This window comes from Trachurus trachurus (assembly GCF_905171665.1).
Source record: "Trachurus trachurus genome assembly, chromosome: 8".
Classification (NCBI taxonomy): domain Eukaryota; kingdom Metazoa; phylum Chordata; class Actinopteri; order Carangiformes; family Carangidae; genus Trachurus; species Trachurus trachurus.
This window is the reverse complement of record NC_139905.1, coordinates 16,846,722-16,866,036: the sequence shown is the minus strand read 5'-3', so window position 1 is coordinate 16,866,036 and position 19,315 is coordinate 16,846,722. Positions and strand designations below refer to the sequence as shown.

General features: G+C 42.3%; 1 protein-coding gene across 1 annotated transcript in view; it reads left to right on the top strand.

The window, feature by feature from the left end:
• Positions 1-19,315, top strand: part of prkcab (protein kinase C, alpha, b) — a gene marked incomplete at both ends in the record, with an annotated part of 98,672 nt that overhangs the window by 55,768 nt on the left and 23,589 nt on the right. Inside the window, 2 exons of the mRNA XM_083977566.1 lie at positions 12,499-12,610; positions 14,757-14,885. Of these exons, the coding sequence (XP_083833692.1) occupies positions 12,499-12,610; positions 14,757-14,885 (241 nt within the window). The remainder of the gene's footprint in view (positions 1-12,498; positions 12,611-14,756; positions 14,886-19,315) is intronic.

Below are 19,315 nucleotides of genomic sequence, written 5' to 3'. Positions count from 1 at the left end.
AGGCTGGTGCTGCAGTGTTGCGCTGCTGACTGGAGCACATCACAGTTCTGTATAATCTGCTAATGCTGATTCACCATTTTCAACAACAGGAGCAAATAAGATTGGTTTTTGGGAACTCTAATAGCAGTTCTGATTTTTCTGTTCTCAGTCTTGTACTAAAAACTACACAGAAGACAGCAAGGACCGTCTTTTTCCTTTGATTTATAAGCAGTTTTATGAGTTTATACACAATGGACATCTGAGTTAATGATGATCAATATCACACACTGTATCTATTATGCAGCATTTTTGGAGAGATTTTGGCACACAGTTGCAGCTTGGGGTTTTAGAGTAGCCTACACTGCTGATTATAAAGCTGTTGGCCATGTTAATGATATATAGCCTTAACTTTTCATGGGTGGAAAAAGCTTTAGTGAAAGAGTAGCCCAGACTATAAACCAGTTTTTATCCGCCCAGTTGAAGAAAAGGTGGTGCAACTGGGCGGAAAACTGCCCATCCTGTGACACTGACTGTTAGTCCATATGTGTGAACAGCCTGTTAGCAGTGTGCTCCTCTCACTGTATTAGAATTAGACACCCTGAAATCCTCAAACTTCGTACGTTACCTTGTGATTTGAATCACCACATGTGAAGTCAAGTGTGACACAGTGAATCCTTAAATAAAAGATGAGAACTGAGTCCAGACAGAAATTTCACCAAACTAAAGTGCTGACCTGAATGAAATGAAGTTAACTGTATCATCCTTCTTCTTGGTAATAACAATTTTGACTACAGTAAGTCACAATAGACAGTATTTTTATTTACAGCTTCTCTCTTGCTGTCACAAGTAAACCATTTGTCTCTCACTCCACATCACTACTCTTCCTCAGCACAAACACATCGATGCTGACATTCTGCAGTAATAACACGTCATATGTTGGCATTGTAAGTGTAGTGAGGATACTTATTGCTATGTTCAAGGCGAAAATGGTCACACAAAATGTCATCGGTCAAACAACGTGCACTATAAAAACACCATTATATCATCCAATAGGCTCCATCTTCCAAACACATTATTGTCACAGATGGCCACTGAGGATTACCATGTGTGTAATTATGTCCCATGCTGCTATGGGCTTTAGCCATCCATCGCTCTTATGTTCTCCATAGGGCGAATGTGCATTCTGCAGTATCCTGGGTATGTTTGCTTGTTGACGTCACACGGCTAAAGCAGTTGTTCAGAGCGTCCTGATGTTCATCAATACACAAGATGAGGGATTTACCGAAGGAATTATTATTATCAGATCCTGTGGGTGCTGAGGATAATTTGAAGGATGTGTTAAGCGTCAGGGACTTGATAATGTTTTCATGATGTAAGCGTGTCACAAGTAGCTATAGGTTAAATTTCTTTGGTCTGTGTACAGCAATAGCCTACTTTAAATGAGCTGTAGCTACACAGCTATGTCATCCTTAACATCTATTTACCTACCACTCTAGAAACCTGAAGAGATCAACATCAAACAGCATTATTTTACGTGCCAACAGCTGTCTACAGCTTTGGGAAACAACCCTTTTTGCTTGGCTTCTATTCTTGTCACTTCTTTGCCTCCACTGAATTTACCATGCTAACCAGCTAGCCCCACTGGAGCATCCAGGCTGCTTTGAAGACGTAGCACTGCTCAGAGGGTCTATCATAACCTCTTGTATTGTAAATACTACAATGGGTGAAGCTCTCAGTGAGACTTTTTTTTTTTTTAATGAAGCATCTTATGTTACGATGCATTTCTCAAAAGCTCTCTGTTGTTTCGCGACAGTGTTCCCCCAGGATTTTATGCTGAATATATAGGGCAGAATTATTATAGATAGGATCACTCACGTTTGTCTTTTGCATCTTCATTTACAGCTTTAGACATTTATCCGTAGAAATTGGTGTCACCCTCTTATTTTCTCTTCGTAGCCAACTAGTTTAATAGACTCATGTGTAAATTGAACTATAACTCCAAGATGTACAGTACGTGCTTAACAGAGGATACACAATGACAAGCAGGAAAATCTGAAATTTAATTGACTACCCCTGGATGATCGTCATGAATGTCCACCTCCTTGGTTGTGTGTGTGTGAGTGAGTACAGTGTGTGTGTGTGTGTGTGTGTGTGTGTGTGTGTGTGTGTGTGTGTGTGTGTGTGTGTGTGTGTGTGTGTGTGTGTGTGTGTGTGTGTGTGTGTGTGTGTGTGTGTGTGTGTGTGTGTGTGTGTGTGTGTGTGTGTGTGTGTGGGGAGTGAGGGATAGAAATGGCCACCTGGGGCCTGTCCTCCTTGGTTTCCGTGGCGATGTCGCAGTGATTAACGTGCAAGTGTAACAGCCAGTTGTCTGGTTCTCCTGCAAGTCAAAGCTTTAATAATCACACCGGGAGAACTGGGAGGAAAATGGGAACTGCTGCAAAGCACTTTGGGAAGGCAGGTGATATATGACCTGAAAACTTTACTGTGTTTTCCCCCTTTGCTTAAACTTTTATGACAGTATGGTAATAGTTTGCTTGCGTCCTTGTAAAACTACCCCATGTAAAAAAAAATCCAGAGCAGTAAACCAGCATGTATAATTTTTCACCGTTGAACAGAGATGGACGCAATCAGGAGAGAGAGAGAGAGAGAGAGAGAGAGAGAGAGAGATCACTTTATGGATGTTTTTAGCCATTTAGCAATTATTCTGTGCATGTCTGCTTCTTCCCGCATTATTTTTAGCTCTACCTGCTTGCTAAAGGTCTTCTTGTTTTTGTCCCCTTTTTTGCATAATGTGGTGTTTTTATATTTAGTTAATTCCTGACCGTGATGTTTCCTTAATTGGGCATGTTTGTAGCCTCTGATTAGAAAGAAAAAGTGAGCATGACACTGATGCTTTGTAGGACTGCTGAGCCATACAGTCTTACATCCTCTCTAACTCTGTATTTTAGATGGGTTTTACCTTGATGTATGCAGAGAAATTTCACCTCTCTGGGGGTTAAGGGGTTTAAGGCCTGGCACCATATGAGGCTGCTCTACATTCCTTATCCATATTTATTCTGCCAGTCCAGGGATTGAACTACAACCCTGTGGACTCAAGTTCAAATGCACAACTATTATATATCTCATATGACAAAGTATTGATGACTGGTATTTTTCAAATTAGAGTTTTTATTTGATGAATGTGGATTCTACCATTATTGAAAAAGAATCATTACATTTATTCATTTGGCATAGATTATTCAGTATGTATATGTATATAAGTACAGAGGTGTCCCAAAAATGTATGGTAAGTCCTTTTTAGTCACACTGGGGTGACAAAGGTGTTAGGAAAGGATTTTGGAATATTGATATTGATATCATAACCCTAAGACTGGTTATTATGACTAAGTTGAGTCATTGAGAGGTTAATTTAAAGGTGGTTTTCCTTCATCTATGTCAGAGAGAAAGGTTAGATTAGAAGTAAAAGTTTTTAATACTAATAGAACACAATTTATTGCGTGATGCAGCATTAACCTATACTTCCAGTCAAATTATCAGTAAGTAGGATAATACAAGTGCCACCTGCTCTGTTTTTCTAATGCTGCAACTTTCACCATCCTGTTCTGATACAAGAAGAAGAAGAAGTCACACACACACACTAATGTTTGTGTAAAACATGCAGCTGTGTACAGTAGGTGTGGTATAGGGAGTACCAAGCCTGGATCCCTGTTACTCAGAGTTGGATTCTCCACCACCTCCCCACAGTCAACTCTCCTCTGAACAGCTCAGTCTTTCTCACAACCATTTAGCTTAATTACCACCGAGCAGAGATGGAGCTATCACCACAGGTGTCTCCTAATGGTGCCCGACAACTGGAGCCACAGAGGCCTCCAATCAGACGAAGGCGAAGCACCCAGGAAGTGATGATACCCTCGCAGGCTGAAAGCCCCCCAGCTTGGCCTCTGTGCGAACACAACAAAGGTGTAGCTGCAGCTCATGTCACCGAGGGGCCCACACACATCCACCTCCCCATGCATATAAAAGCAAGCCTCATAACCTAGTCAGTCTAATTAAACGCTGTGTTTGATGATGAAAGTTGGGTTGCGATGAAAGGGTGTGTGGTGCTCAGAGGTGCTCTGTGAATGCATCTGAACACTGGATCTCTCTCCTGTACTATTAATTAAAGCGCAGCAGGGTAGGATTAAGGGCCCAGACAGCTGTGTCTCCTTAGTTTGATTTCACTGAGTCTGTCAGTTGTGGAAAGTAACTAAATACATGGCAAAGTAAATACAACAGGTTACCTACAGTACTATACATTACTATGCCAAGTGAGAGTTACGGGCTTGAATGGCTGGTCAATCACAATTTATGCACTGAACTTATTCAATTTTGATTTTCTTTTCTTTCTTTTTTCTTTAATTTAGAGTACAGGAGGCCAACTTGTACTCATATTTGTTGAATGTCTCTATTCAGCACCCAAATGTGTGTTCTCTTGTATGAGTCAAGAGTCATATAAAATGCTGAAAATTAGCTCTGCCCTAACCAGCATCAAAATTTAAAATTTACGGATGCATTCATCAGTATTCACACCATAATGTCATGAATAAAATATCTCACACTTTACCAAGGTAAAACCCTAGTATTTTTATTGTATTCTTGGTGTTGTATTGTGCAGTATAACAATAATAAGTATCTGCCTATACATCACAGTATGTCCTCTCTCAGTGATAGCTCTGTTTGTTTGCAACTGTTGCATAATATTATGTATTCCAACCCATATCGCTCTCTAAAATACCCAGGAGAGGTATTTCCTCTCATAACTTAACTGATACATAGAGAGCAGCATGGTCTCCATAATCGACTGCACATCTCATCATCCAATATCAGTGCGTCTGTTAATCCAATGAGCTCGCATGGAGATTGCTGACATTGCTCTCTGTACCATTTCTCACTAATGAGCTGTGTGTGTATGTGTCCGTCCGTCCGTGCATGTTGGCATGTTTGAGCGTGTTGTTTTTGATATCCTAATGCCTTTTGATGTTTAATCCACTGACAAGAGTAGAGAGATGTACAATTAGAGGAGGCACCCAACAAATGGCAGATATATAAGGCATATACTGCCAAGAGAAGAACAGGCAGACCAGAGGCAGACCAACACACACACACACACACACACACACTACACACCACACACCACACATACCATCACTTCGTATAACGTCAGTCAAGGCTAACACAACCTCTCCTTTGAGATCAGTGTTTAAAGTTCCCTGTTTGTATTTGCTGGCTGATTTAAAGACTATAAATCTGTCTTGTGCATAAATGGGGTTACAGTGGGATTGTCTGGAGGCGACGGCCCATTAACCACTGACAGGCTGCAGGTGGAGAGAGAGAGAGAGACAGACGTCAGCTCACTAATTAAATCAGTGATGGATAGTCAATACAGGTGGCAGCTTCTCCCTGTACAGCCGTTGTGTGAAGATGCAGATCACCTTAAGACAAACAAACACACCTGTGACTGTCATCTCTGGTGTGTGGAAAATCAGCTGAGAGTTGATAGATGAGATGATTTATTATATTAGCAGCTTGTGCAATTTTTAAATCAGTAATAATTCCCAGCTTTCTGCTTGTATCTGCTTTTTCCCCCTTCTCTGTAAAGTCTCGCCCTTATTCTTCACACTTCATTGTGTCTGGTGCTGTTTTCTGCTGTTGATATATCTCATGTCAGATCCTTCCAACCTCTGTCCTCCCTCTTCTTTTCTTTTCTTACTGAGTCACTGCTTCATGGTTTGTTTTTTTATCAGTGTCAGAGGACAGATTAGTTCCCATTGATCGCATGAAGCCAATCTCCGCCCGGGTGGTTGTCAGGGTCTGTGTTTGAACGGCTCAGTGAGTGTTTGTTTGTGTCTGCATGAGTGTGTGTTAGAGAGGTTGTAGATGAGTTACGATTTATCTGTTCGAAATCAGTGGACTGGAGCTAATATTCTTTTGAAGACTACAAAAAATATATATTTAAAATATGGTGAAGCAGCACTTCATCATAATCTCACACAGTTTGAATGAACCTCTGGAGCCTCTCGTTTGTGGCTGGGATCCGCCTCTATTTCTCACACTTGTAATATTATGGCTGCAGGTGTGACAAGTGGCAGGTACACAGTGGCTGCAACACCTGCACGGGAGAAAACACACTCCGTCCGCCCCTCTGCTGGGTTGGCCTTAGTGTTTCCCCTGGTTTACCACAATAAACTGTATACATAATGCATAAGAGCAGTGCATTCATTTGAGAACTGATAGAAATGTTACTTTGTGAAACAACCCTAATATTTTCTTGCCAGAGAAGCTCACATTTCTGAAACATGAAACTCTCTCAAATGAAAAAGATTATTAAAAGACTGACATAAAATTATTTTTCTATTGATTTAATTACTTTCTTAGTGACTGTATTTCACCCCCCCAATGTCTGTAAAGCTGGAGAGGGAATATTAGGGTTTTGCTGTAGCTAATATACACAGGAAATACAGAGGTGATCAACATTAAATGAATCATGACCAAGGATTTAATGCATTTCTTATTCAAATATGAGAGTTGATTGAATATGTTACAATTTTGGTCTGTTTCTGGACTGTGATAATGGAGATTCATCACTTTTTCCCATAATTTTATGATTAAATTCTACTAATAAAGAAGAAAACCAGCTAGTCAGTAAAATATTAGTTTCACCTGTAGATGAATAAATAATATATGAATATTGAAGTTCTTAGGAAAGTTATTAGGACAATATACCCCAGTGTTTTTTCAACATTCAGTACACAGTGATGCCAGCAGGTTTGGCAGGTGAAGCTGTTTATCCTCCCTTTGTGTAACTGTGGAAGTGACAGAGCTTGTCTCCACGTCGTGGCCACGTGCCTGCAGCTCGCTGAGGCCCACGGTCAGTGGCTGGCGGATTGTGCAAAGTGTCAACTTTGAGATCTGGTGTTACTTTGATGCCGCCCACCCGCACACCCACGGACACGCACACGCTGCTGAGCCTCGTCTCTGACATCCACGTCCTCTTCTGTCCGTGTGACACTGTTGCATCTTTTCTTAATTTTTCTCTTCACTTGTGACAGTCAGCACTGAAGGATGTCTCTTTGTTTTTCACATTCGCTCTGCTTTCTTTAGTTTTTTTTTCTTTAAGACAGTCATTCTTGTCCTTGTAAACGCTATACAAACACACATATAGACCCACTCTCTTGCAGCGTGTGCCCTTCACCACTATAGGTCAGACTGCTGCCTGCTCAGTCAAGGCTGTGGGCAGTGTGTGTTTTTTTACCAGCCTGACAACACTAGTTGTTTTGGGGGCACACTACTAGGAGAAGAATAACTGTGAACGCTGTCGGCAAAACAAATCTCCCTGCGTGGTCTGCTCTGTTTCAGCCGAGCAGCTGAGCTTCAGCCTTGAGGAGAGTGAACATTTCATCATTTGTCGGGTTTGCTCCGAGATCCTCGTCTCGTTGCCGTTGTCTTTCATGCACATGCCTGCAGAAACGTGCACACTCATTCTCACTCTTAATCAAGCCACAGTGATTTACTCTCTACTTGTTTTCTGCCTTCGCTGTTTGCTTTCTCTCTGCAAACTCTCCATCTATCACTGAATTTTCTCTAACCCATTATCACCATAGCAACTGTACAGTTGTTCACTTTGTTCCCCCATGCTCCCTCATCCCAGCACACTGCCACACATACACGACGTGCATGCACATGCACTCGCTGTGAGATTCATGGTCTTGTAATTGAATAGTAGTTTTTCCACTGTGTTTTGTGTTTGCTGATGTTTTTGAAAGATTTAATTCCTCACAGTGATGTCTAGGGACCATTTTGCTATTACTCAGCTTGTGCTTGTGTAGTGCATAAATAGCTCCGCTGACTGTTTGGTAAAACAACAAACAGAAAAATCCCTCATGGAGCTTCACTGCATCAAATCACTTAAGCCATCCAAACTGTTTGTGTTTTGATTCTGAATCGCCACAGTGAGGACAGAAGCAGCGCTACAACTGTGCTGAGTGTTGAGATCAGTCCTGAATAGAAAAAAGTGGCAGGGTAAGGTCAAGTATTTCTCAGCTGAACTTTTACAACCTGTTCAGATGCTCAAAAGTGTCTCTTACACACACTACGGATGCATCTCCTATCAGCCTGTTTACAACACTTCTCTTGAATTCTTTCTTTTGGCTTTAAAAAAAAAACATATCACACTATACAGCAGCTTCCTGTACGTACTGTATTGTGTGTCGGATCATATTAGAAGAACATTAAGTTGATGTTTTTTTATGCTGCACAATGACACTAAATAGAGGAATCTTTTTTGGCTTCAACCAGACGCAGACGTGGCTCAGGTGTTGACAGTTTAATCACCCGTGTTCAAAGTGATCTGGAGCAAGACACAATTTATCAGAGTGGTTAAAATGTCGTCTTTTGCAGCCTCTGGTTGTTGTAGTCTCAAGGCCCAAACGTTCAGGACTTCACACACCACTTTGTTCACCTCGGAAAGAGACAGTTTTACAGCGTTTACAATGTTGTGTCTGTCGTCTCCCTCTCTGATCCACCATGTGGTATTATACTGTCATGTCTGGGATTATAAATTAAAGGTACTCTGTAGAGCTTTCGAGTGTTCATGCTGACAGTTGGCGGTGACTGCACATACAGTACTTATGCATTGCGATGAATGTGCCATTAGAAACTGTGAAGAAGAAGACTATTGTAGAAACTTGCAAACATGGATGTAAAGAAAAACACATTCAAGAACAAAAAGCATTCACGGTGTTTGCTCAGTATTTTGTAAACATGTCTGTTTACAAGAGAGCAGTGTGAACGTGAGGAGATGTTGTTCCATATATGATTCCATATTAAAGTGACATTTCACTGAACCCTGAAGGCAAATGTTCCTCCCGTTTTTTATTTTTTTCCTGCGACCCTGGAGAGATGCAGTGTGGAGCTTTGGGACACTTCAGTGGGCGGGAGGCCTCTCATCATAATCATATCAAATCAAACATGGATGAAGATCACAGACTAAAAAAATGCCTTTGCTTATGAAACATCATAAGGGGAAATTAAACTACACATTACACTTTGTAGCCATCAAACCAATTTAGAGATACGAAGGGTTGCCTGTTAACCAAGTAACCCTGGACATGAATCACATCAGCCTCTTCACTTCCCCCCTCTCTTTTTATGCAGATAATATCCAATTAGTAATTAGATATTGTTACCTCCAGTGGCAATGTGCCTGTCAATGCTTGACTATAATTAGCAAGACCCGTGTTTGACTCATTGTCACTCTGCTCCCATCATCGACTTCTTCCTCTTCTTCTGCCTGATGTGGCTCTCGTTCCGCTCCGAGGGATTCTGCAGCGGTATCATCTCGCCTCACTGCAAACAACTTCCCTCCTGGTTTCGCCTCAGCAGCTCTGTCTGTTTGTGTCGACAGTTTGTCTGCCAGCATCTTTGCCCGGCGCTGCATGATGCCCAATATTTAAATGGCTGAGAGGACGTTTGGTAGATACAGAATGAAATGTAGACTTATCAAGCTGATTGTAAATTCTTTTTTTTTCTTTTTCTTTTTTAGATATCTGTCACATTTTATGGTATTAAATGTGTTTTTGCAATAGCATTTACAATACTTTAGGGTTAGGGTTTATGCAGTACAATGTATTTGTCAGCTAAATGACAAACCTCATCTCATCATGTTTGATTGTGAGTCAGGTATTCATGCTGTCACAAAATATATTTATATACAGTATATGTAATAAACCAGTCACCTGAGATAAACCTGAAGCTCTGCAGCGTTTTTGTGTGCACGCATGTGTGCATGTGCATCTGAGTGAACTGGGAAGACAAAAGCGAGGGTGATTATCCTTCGCTGTTCTCTCAGCTGCCTCTCCTTTCACCCATGGATGGATCACTGAACACTTACACCAGGCCCAGGGGTCCGAAGGGCCCATGGGCCGTGGCCCCAGTGTGAAGAGACTTACACAAACAATTAGTTTGTGTGAAAGGCCCTTGGTCATTCATAATAAAATTCCATGCAAAAAAAAAAGAAAAAAACACCAACAGCCTCAAATAGTGTGTTGTTTCTAAAGGACATGCAGGTCTTGTGCAGTGAGAGCCCTTTGACTCAGCTGGACCAAATCAAAAACATCTACGGAGGTGTGTTCACTTGATCAAACATTGTAATGTGGCGGCGTGGGCCACGGTGAACACTGCCAAGTGTTCTGCCTCTTCAAGTGTTATGCATATTATTACTATGTTTGATGCATAATGGACTCAAAGAGAGGCAAGGGCTCTGCTGCTCATCTTTACAGCGAGCTTTGAAATCACTGAGCGTCCAGAGCCATTTGTCCCTAAGCTCATAAATAAATGTAATAATAGCTAATGATAAATAATAATAATACTGATAATAGCACCTACAATCCTGTTGCTGCTGGTGTTAACAACAAGCCGGCATCATGAGTTACTGTATAACAGATATTGTGTTTGGCAGTCAGTACAGTAGTAGTTTGTCAGTGTTCCTGTATTTACCACTGTTATTATTAATAATAATAATAATACAACGCAAGAATCCTGCAGTTAGTCCTGTCGTATTCTACCAGAGAGACTTTGTATTGACATTTTAGAGGATGTGCTGTGGTGCTGTTGTTTTGGTGAACTCTTGATTGTTTGAGAACACCGGGAGAGACAGATCATTGTGGGTCAAAGGAGGTGAGAGGGAGAGACAAAGGACTTGTTTGTGTGAGTCTGAGCGATTGCTCAGTTTTGGTTGTGATGTGCATCTGCGCTTTTCCGGGTTTCTGCACCAACGCAGGGCTCTAAGACGGCCCAAAGGGTGGAATTAATGCATGCTCGCAATCGCCCGCACGCACACACACATGCATAAGTGGAGTGAGATGAGCAGATTATGTCTTCACACCCTGCTTCTTCCTTCCAAGGGGCTGCACTGAGAAAGACTGCGAGTGGAAACCATTCCCCGTGGCTCCCATGAGCACAGGGAGAGTACAGACAGAGAGATGATGGCATGGGGAAAAGATGGGAAAACATATAAAGGAAAGGAAGATGAGAAAGAGAGAGAGTAGAAAGCTTGCTCAAAAGTGGGGAACATCCGGGTCTTCCTGTCCAGAGACTTGATAGAGAGGAAGAGGGTTGATAAAGTCAAGGAAAGAGAAAGAAATGGAGAGTGAGGAGATGAAATCTCCTCTGTTACAGTTTCTGTCCCTGGTGGCCTCTTTTCAGATAAATTCAGACATGTTTTCACAAGTAAACAGTTGGGTTATGGGTTTCAGGAGGAGACCCAGGAGAGAAGTCTGGACACAAGGGGCATGACCACTACACCATCTTTGTTTGTTTTTTTGTTTTTTAAGAGGAGCTTCCAGGAAAGGCTGAAAGAAAGGAGCAAAAATAGGCGAGCTTCCTAAAAGGAGAGCATACTGTACTAATTAGACTTTTCCAGGACCCTCACGCCACTGACTGCTTCCCCTGCCAGTCACACCTCCTCTTTCAGACGCAGACTTTTCCCTCCATATCTCTCTGTCGGCATCTCGTTCACACTCACCATCTTTCATCATGTCGCTTGCTTGATTTAGCGTTTGTGTTTGTGGAAACAGGGCACTTTTCAATGATGTAGGCCCACTTACTCAGTCAGTGGCCTGTATAATTACACATGTAGCCTTTCTGACACATTTCAGCATGATGGAGGCGACGCTGGTGGGGGTTTATCCACACTCATTTGCGGGGCTTTAATTACAGCTATGTTTGTTTTGTGGTGATTGTAGAAATTAGCTAACCTCGGTTATCACAGTACTGACTGGAAAATATACGAATCGATTTCCAACAAGCGGCCGTGCAGAGTAACAGATCCCACTAGAAATGCTCCAAGCACACACACTTTATCTTCGGATAAAATCACCCAGTTCCTACTGTCCGGCTTCTTTTCTTGGAAACCTCTCAGAGCATCAATCCCTCAATTGCTCATTAGCTCAGTTTCTACTCAGCTTCGGTGCCAGATGTTCTGGCCAAGATAAACAGTTGCTCCGTTACGCTAGCTCCTGGCACTGCGGGATCACTGTACAGTGTGTATTTATGCCTTAACAACATTTGAAGGCTCAAACAGGGAGGATGCTACTGGGAAGACGTCCAGGATGACAAGATGGAGAGAGCTGACACCAAGCACTTGAACCTTACACATTCCCACTCGCTGATTATGACCTGACATATCCTTTCCATCTGGGTCTTTCTTTCTTTCTTTCTTTCTTTCTTTCTTTCTTTCTTTCTTTCTTTCTTTCTTTCTTTCTTTCTTTCTTCCTTTCTTTTGTACTAATCCATAAAATACAGTTCAGATTAGTTCAAGAATATGATACACAATTCAATACCTTTCTCTATGTTATACGTAACCCAGTGTGAAGCAGTGTTTATGTGTGTATATTTTAATATGTCCATATTCATGTATATTTTATGTTATATTGTATGTTTTAATAATAATATGAATTCCCCCTGTCTCTCTTTGTTGCCCAGGACCCCAGAAGCAAGCACAAGTTCAAGATCCACACATATGGCAGTCCCACCTTCTGCGACCACTGCGGTTCGCTGTTGTACGGGCTCATCCACCAAGGGATGAAATGTGACAGTGAGTGCACACCCTATCTGTGTGAATATGCACGTGTGCGTATGTGTGTTTGTGTGTGTGTGCACCTGTGTCAAATGTGCTGCGCTGGTTTCTGTCCCGTACCCTCCCGGCCCTAATGAGAACAGATGGGAATAGACTGGTACTGTACTACACTCAGCCACATCTGAGGCACAGGCAGAATTCGCTGTCCCGACCTGCTGAGTCCTCTCTTTGCTCCCATTCTTTCCACCCACTCTGCTCTGTCATCTCTTCCCTTCTGTCTTTACATATATATGACCCCATCTTGCACTGCGTTCCCCTAATTTTCATTCTCCTCCCTCCCTTTCCCTCTTTACTACACCCAGTATTTTCTCTTTACTCTCACACTTCCTTGTCTTTGCCTTTCTCCTCTACATCATCTTTTTTATTTCCCTTTACATTTTTTCTCCCATGTCCCTCCTCCTCCTCCGTTTTGTCCCTCACTGTACCTCCTCTGTCCTCTCTCCCCGTCCTCTCCATCCATCACCCTCCCTCCCTCTCTCCTCCTCTAACTCCGTCTATCCATCTGTGAGTCTCTGGTGGCGGCCTCATCACAGATGGTAATGGGAGCACACCAGAACAAATTGATGCGAGGAGGCCATCGTTATTACGAGCTGCTTCCCCATCTCTCGTCTCTCCTTGTCTCCTCCCAGCACGTCAGCCTGACAAGCCTGCCGAGTGGGGGGAGGAGGGAGGTGGGGGGGTGGGGAGCAGGAGCGGGAGAGATGGATGGGAGAGGACAGAAAATACAGAGGGGAAAAAGGGGAGAGAGGAGGTTAGAGAGAAAGTTGGAGGGCATTAAGGGACAATGGAGGAAACGAGGGGGAAGAGGAGAACAAATGTTCACTCTCCCCTCTGGTCCCCTCATCTGTTTGGTTTTACCAAAGTATGTGTATGTGTGTGTGACGAGCAAAGTAAATCAAATAAATAAAAATTAAAGGCTTTTTTTTCATAATTCTAGTAATGTTAATGGAGACTACATTCCCAAAAGAAATCTAGAAATTACTCTAACATTAATAATTTCACTGCTTCCTCTAACATCCATGTTGTGTGGCTCCACGTGTGCTGCAAGAAAAACACTTTGCCTCTTTTTTGTAACAGCTCAGTTTTCTACAGTATCCATCCCAGTGGGACATGGTGGAGGCTGTTCGTCCTCTGGATGCTGATCTAGTCTGCTTACACTGATTATAGCATCTCTAAGTTAATGCGCTGATTACTTATTCATGTTTAACTGCTCCACAGCACCTTCCAATGACAGCTTTAACCCTCCTAAAATAGACATGTCTGTACAGAATCAGAATATTTTCTATAAACCAAATCTTTTGCTTCATTGGGTCGCTATCCCAGCATGCATCTGTTTTGGGTTAAAAAAGCAAAACATCACTGAGCCCAGAAAGCTGATTCCCATTCATCCTGATGTGTGTCAGGATGTACGTATGTGCCAAATTTTCCTTCCAGTAGTTGTTGAGACTCTATTCTGAAAATGACGAAGTGAAGTTATGGAAAAGTCAGAGGGAGTTACAGTATGAACATGACTGTCTGCACAGAAGTTCATGGTATTCTCAGTAGTTGTTGAGATGCTACAGTACAGTCTGAGTGGTGAACCCTACTGGTGTGGAGCCCGGCTACAAATGGAAACTGCAGTTATCCCCAGATAGAAAAAAAAAAATCTCCTCCAGATTTATACAGATGCAAACGGTCCTCTCTCTTCTTTGATGTTATGAAAGAGTCTCTCTAAGAATCTGCTCTCTGTTATAATTCATCTTTTATACGTCCTTTTGTCAACTATAAGCACAGCTCCCTGCTTTATCTTTTTATTCACTCTCTCCGTCTCTAAGAACTGTTGGTTTAAATTTCTCCACACACACACACAACCATCTCTTTGTGTAGATTTTGTTCACAGGCAGAAACTTTTTTGTGCATGAACCTCAGTAAATCATCCACACGTATCCTTCACTTGTCCTTTCTTTATATGCATGATTCCCCCTCAAGTCGATAAGGACAGAGGGGCATTTCACTGTTAACGTGTCATGTGTGTCTCCAAGCCAAAAAAAATGCAACTGAAAGAATCCTCTTCAGATAAACTCACCACTCTGTACGCCCCCCTCTGTTTTCTGTCTCTCTCTAGCCTGTGACATGAACGTACACAAGCAGTGTGTGGTCAACGTGCCAAGTCTGTGTGGGACGGACCACACAGAGCGTCGGGGTCGTCTCTTCCTCAAGATCGAGGTCAGCGTGGACCGGCTACATGTCACAGGTTGGTTTGAAACTGAATCGGCGTGCATCTCTGTGCTCAGTGTGCGCCTGTTGCACTTGAGGCTGTTCGGCATTTGAGTGATGTGAATAAGTGGTTCCCTGATGAGACGTTGAGCAGTTACTTTTCAGAGCATTAAAATAGATCTCTGGTTTTATTCTGCTTTGTAATTTTGGGCTATGAATGGCTTTGAATTGTGTAATGAACTATTCAGAGAAAAGATGTTTATTCTGCCTGCAGCCAGACACTTGTCACATGGGCTCACTCACTTTTTCAATCAGGAAGAATGAAAATGTGTATTTTCTTGGGCGGGAGGGGGACATTTCTGTATCAGGACAGGGTTTAGAGTTGAAGGTCAGCTCATTATAATGACTTTATTTGTTGCAAGGTAATGTTCTCTGTCAAGTGTATTTTATTTTTACCAGGCAGATTGCTTGAGATAAAAAAAAAAAAAAAAACTCTTTTCCAAGCAAGGCCTATATAGGGCCATCAAGGGTTTAGTATTTAAAATCTGAGATTAATCTGAGATGTGACAAGTAACAAGTGAAGTGTGTGCAGTGTGCAGTGAATGTCTGATGGGGTACAAGTGAATCAAAGTTGCGCAAGTACAGCTGTCTGAGAGTCGGAGATTATAGGATGATATTTGATATTTATTCTCTCACTTCTCTTATTCTTACTTCTCTTTCTCTTACTTACATAATACATATACAGTTCATTCTACCATAATTGATAAACCCCTCCTCCAAGGAAGCACATTTCTTTCCCAGCTAAAAAGTTGCCACAAGGTGGTTGGGTTGAATCGTGGCTTTATGAAGTGCACGACTGTCACAACAGAGACCTGGATCCACATCCACAGTCCAGTCCAGCCAACAAAAGTGCCCTGGTTAAGATTTGTGAAAGACTGAGGTTTTCATTAAATGTAAAATAAACACATGTCTGGAGTCACTGTGAACTTTTTTGCATTTAACCAGACTGTGATCTTTTCTGAACCTTTACCAGATGCTGTGAATGTCTAAACAAAAGTTTAATAAAGCTGTAGATGCTTCAAGTAGTGTTCGATGTGATCAGAAAACAATTAATGTAAATTAACAACACATTAATAGAATTACACAATACAGTAACTGCAACACAATCACAAATGAATTGCCCTAAAGATGTATTTGCTGTTGAATTTCAGACACATAGAAACTGAATTTGTCAGTGACGGAGTTGAAGGCATGTAGGCATTGCAATTTCAGAGTAGGTTGTTGTAAAGGTGCATACAATAATATTACTTTGTTTTTTTATCAGTGATTATGGGTGGATTTCAGGGTAGATGAGACGATTGAGATGGCTGGCTGCTCTGCTTTTACCTGAAACTCAGGAAAATCAAACCTCTGAAAACCAAATTAATATTTAAAACACACTGGGCCACTTCACAGAAATCTGATTTTTTTTTAATGATATATTTCTGTGTCAGCATAGAAATTAAGTCATGACTGCCTTTATGACCTTGTGTGTGTGTGTGTGTGTGTGTGTGTGTGTGTGTGTGTGTGTGTGTGTGTGTGTGTGTGTGTGTGTGTGTGTGTGTGTGAGAGAGAGAGAGAGAGAGAGAGAGAGAGAGAGAGAGAGAGAGAGAGAGAGAGAGAGAGAGAGAGAGAGAGAGAGAGAGAGAGAGAGAGAGAGAGAGAGAGAGAGAGAGAGAGAGAGAGAGAGAGAGAGAGAGAGAGAGAGAGAGAGAGAGAGAGAGAGAGAGCATGTGTGTGTATTTTCAACACCTCCAAATTATCCTGTCAGTCAAGAGCAGCACCTGGAGAGGAGAACTCTCTGGTGTTAAAACCCCTCTGGCAGGTAGAGAAATGACTGCTGGGTCACTTCCACAACCTCTCTCTCTGTCACGCACACCTACACACACACACACACACACGCATGCAGGAGCAGGGCGAGACAGTGCTGGTCAGGAAATATGATTGCTGTGGCCAATAAAGTGTTTCTAACTCAGTGGGGATCACCCAGGAATAACCTGCAGCTACAGCCGGGGAGGCGGGTGTGATTGACTTGGAAATATATTGCTTTCATAAGAATGTGTGTTTGTTTATTTGTTTTGGGTCCTCTTGGTGGAAGTGAGGTCTGTTCACAGTAGACCCTAAATCATTTGTTTGCTCTGCTTGCATTGCTTTCCATTTTATTATCTGCTGTACATACTGTAGCATCAGGCATCTTTGGTTTGTTTTACAGCTGAGCAAGGTGTGAAACACCCACACTTACGTGTTGCGTTCAGTGTCCTTGTTTACGTCCATCTATGCATTTGAGTGCGTGCGTGATGGTGGCGACTGCCGTCATGAAGCGTTTGATGACAGCGGTGAGTGACAGCGGCGGTCTTGTCGACATGGTTACCTCAGTCGGGCAGAGCTGAAATTGAGCTGGCTCAGAGAGTGGGAGAGACGGCTGTTGCCATGTTAAATTGATGTGTATCCCTCCCCACGCCCCCCCCCCCCCCACCCCACCCCCATGTTGTCCTTGATTTTGATGCGTACACACACACGCACACACACACACACACACACACACACACCAGAACACCCACCAGTGTTCCAGTGTTTACGAAAGTGTCGCTGCCGCTTCACACTGTGTCAGCTTCAAGGAACGCACGACAGTATGCTCTGCAGCACCTGTTACTGCATATGTGATGCCTGATAGGAGAAATACAAACTCTGGACTCTGGACTTCTGTCTCTATTTTGCCTTCATCGTGCGGCTGTTATCAGAGCTGCAACAGGTGATTATTGATTGATCATTAAGTCTATTGATAACTTTAACATCCTGATTTCCTTCACACCTTTAAGTTACTCATTTTGTCGGATCAGATTTTTTAATTCAGTTGGTTCAAATGGTTGCATTTATGAAGCAGGAGTGACGTCCTGACCACCGGGAGCACTCTGCTGGCTCAGTGTCTTACTCAAGGACACTTCAGTATGATGATCTGGGGCTCGAACTGCCGACTCTACTTCCACCCACTCCCTCACTCACTCACTCGTTAAAGACAAACTCAACATTACTTTTTTAAATTTTTTGCATTGTAAATCTAATCATATTGATTCTTGTGAGCAAATTATGTTAGCACAGGTCATTTTTTTTCAACAGTACAAAATTCTTCAATATAAAGTTTGTTCTTTCACACCTAGCTGTGGCAGCGGTAGCAGTAACCGTGGGTGACCCATTCTAATGCTAATGACATAGCTAAGCCTCCTGCACCTTCCCTCAGCACTGACTGTGGTACGAGAGATTTTGCTGGTGGCTATGCTGAAAGTAGCTGATGATGGATGGTGTGCTTATTATATTAAAGCAGAAGTAAGTGGTCCGGTCGTTTTCGCTAATGCTGCGTTCCAGGCAGGCTTTTGAAATCGTAAATTACAGCTTCAAGTCACAACTTACGACTTTGTAGCGTTCCAGGCAACCCACTCGTGTTTTTCCGACCTGTTTTACCTGTGAAAGTCACTATAACGGCCACTCGTAACTTCCGACCGGTGAACTCGTACCAGATCGAACTGGTACGACTTCACGGTCGGAAAAATACGAGTTTCCTTGAACGCACCATAACAGTCCTCGTCCCTACGTCACCACATTCACGGCGTCCCTTGGCTGCACACACGCCCCTTCATGCCGTTCTCTCTCCTCATTGGATAAAAACTGTAGGATACGATAAATGTTTTCTCCTCGGCTCAGAGCAGAGCAGAGGGACTGACTGACCCGTGTTTCAGACCAAACACTCTATGTAAGTGATTGCTGTCGGAAGATATAACTATTTAAGACTTATATTAACACAAATATATCATTTACTTCTGCTTTAAGTTAATGTTCAGTTGTATGTTTACAAGTCTAAGTCAACACCAGCAGTCATTTTGACTCCGGCCACCTGACAAATAAGGTCATCTTCTACTACTCCAGCGTTCACCCGCTCACGCAAACTCTGCCTGACTGAGCGGTTAGTGCACTGTTGATTTATCTGCTGAAAACAGTGACAATGTTGGCCCCAAAACCAAAACATTAGGCCAACAGACTGTAAAGTAAAACCCTCTGTAGAGCTGAGGGGAAACTGCAGAGATTGTGATAATTATCTGCTGGTTCATCACCTTCATTACACACAGTAATTTGAGCCATTGTTAAGTATGAAGTCTTTATTATAAGTGCAAAGAAATACAGAAAGTGAGTGTACCATGTAATTCTGTCTTTCTTTATTCTTTCTTGCTTGTTAGAAAAAATGTGAAATATGGATAATTGTTCATTAAATTGTAAGAACCCAGATAAAATTGAAAATTAAAAAAAAGGGGAAGAAAAGAAAAAGAAAAAAGGGCAAATGATAGAAGCAGCCTGGACTATGATTGTGAATGACAGAGGAGAGAAGACACAGATCAATACTGAGAACAATACACGGGGGAGAAGAAGGCAGAGGAA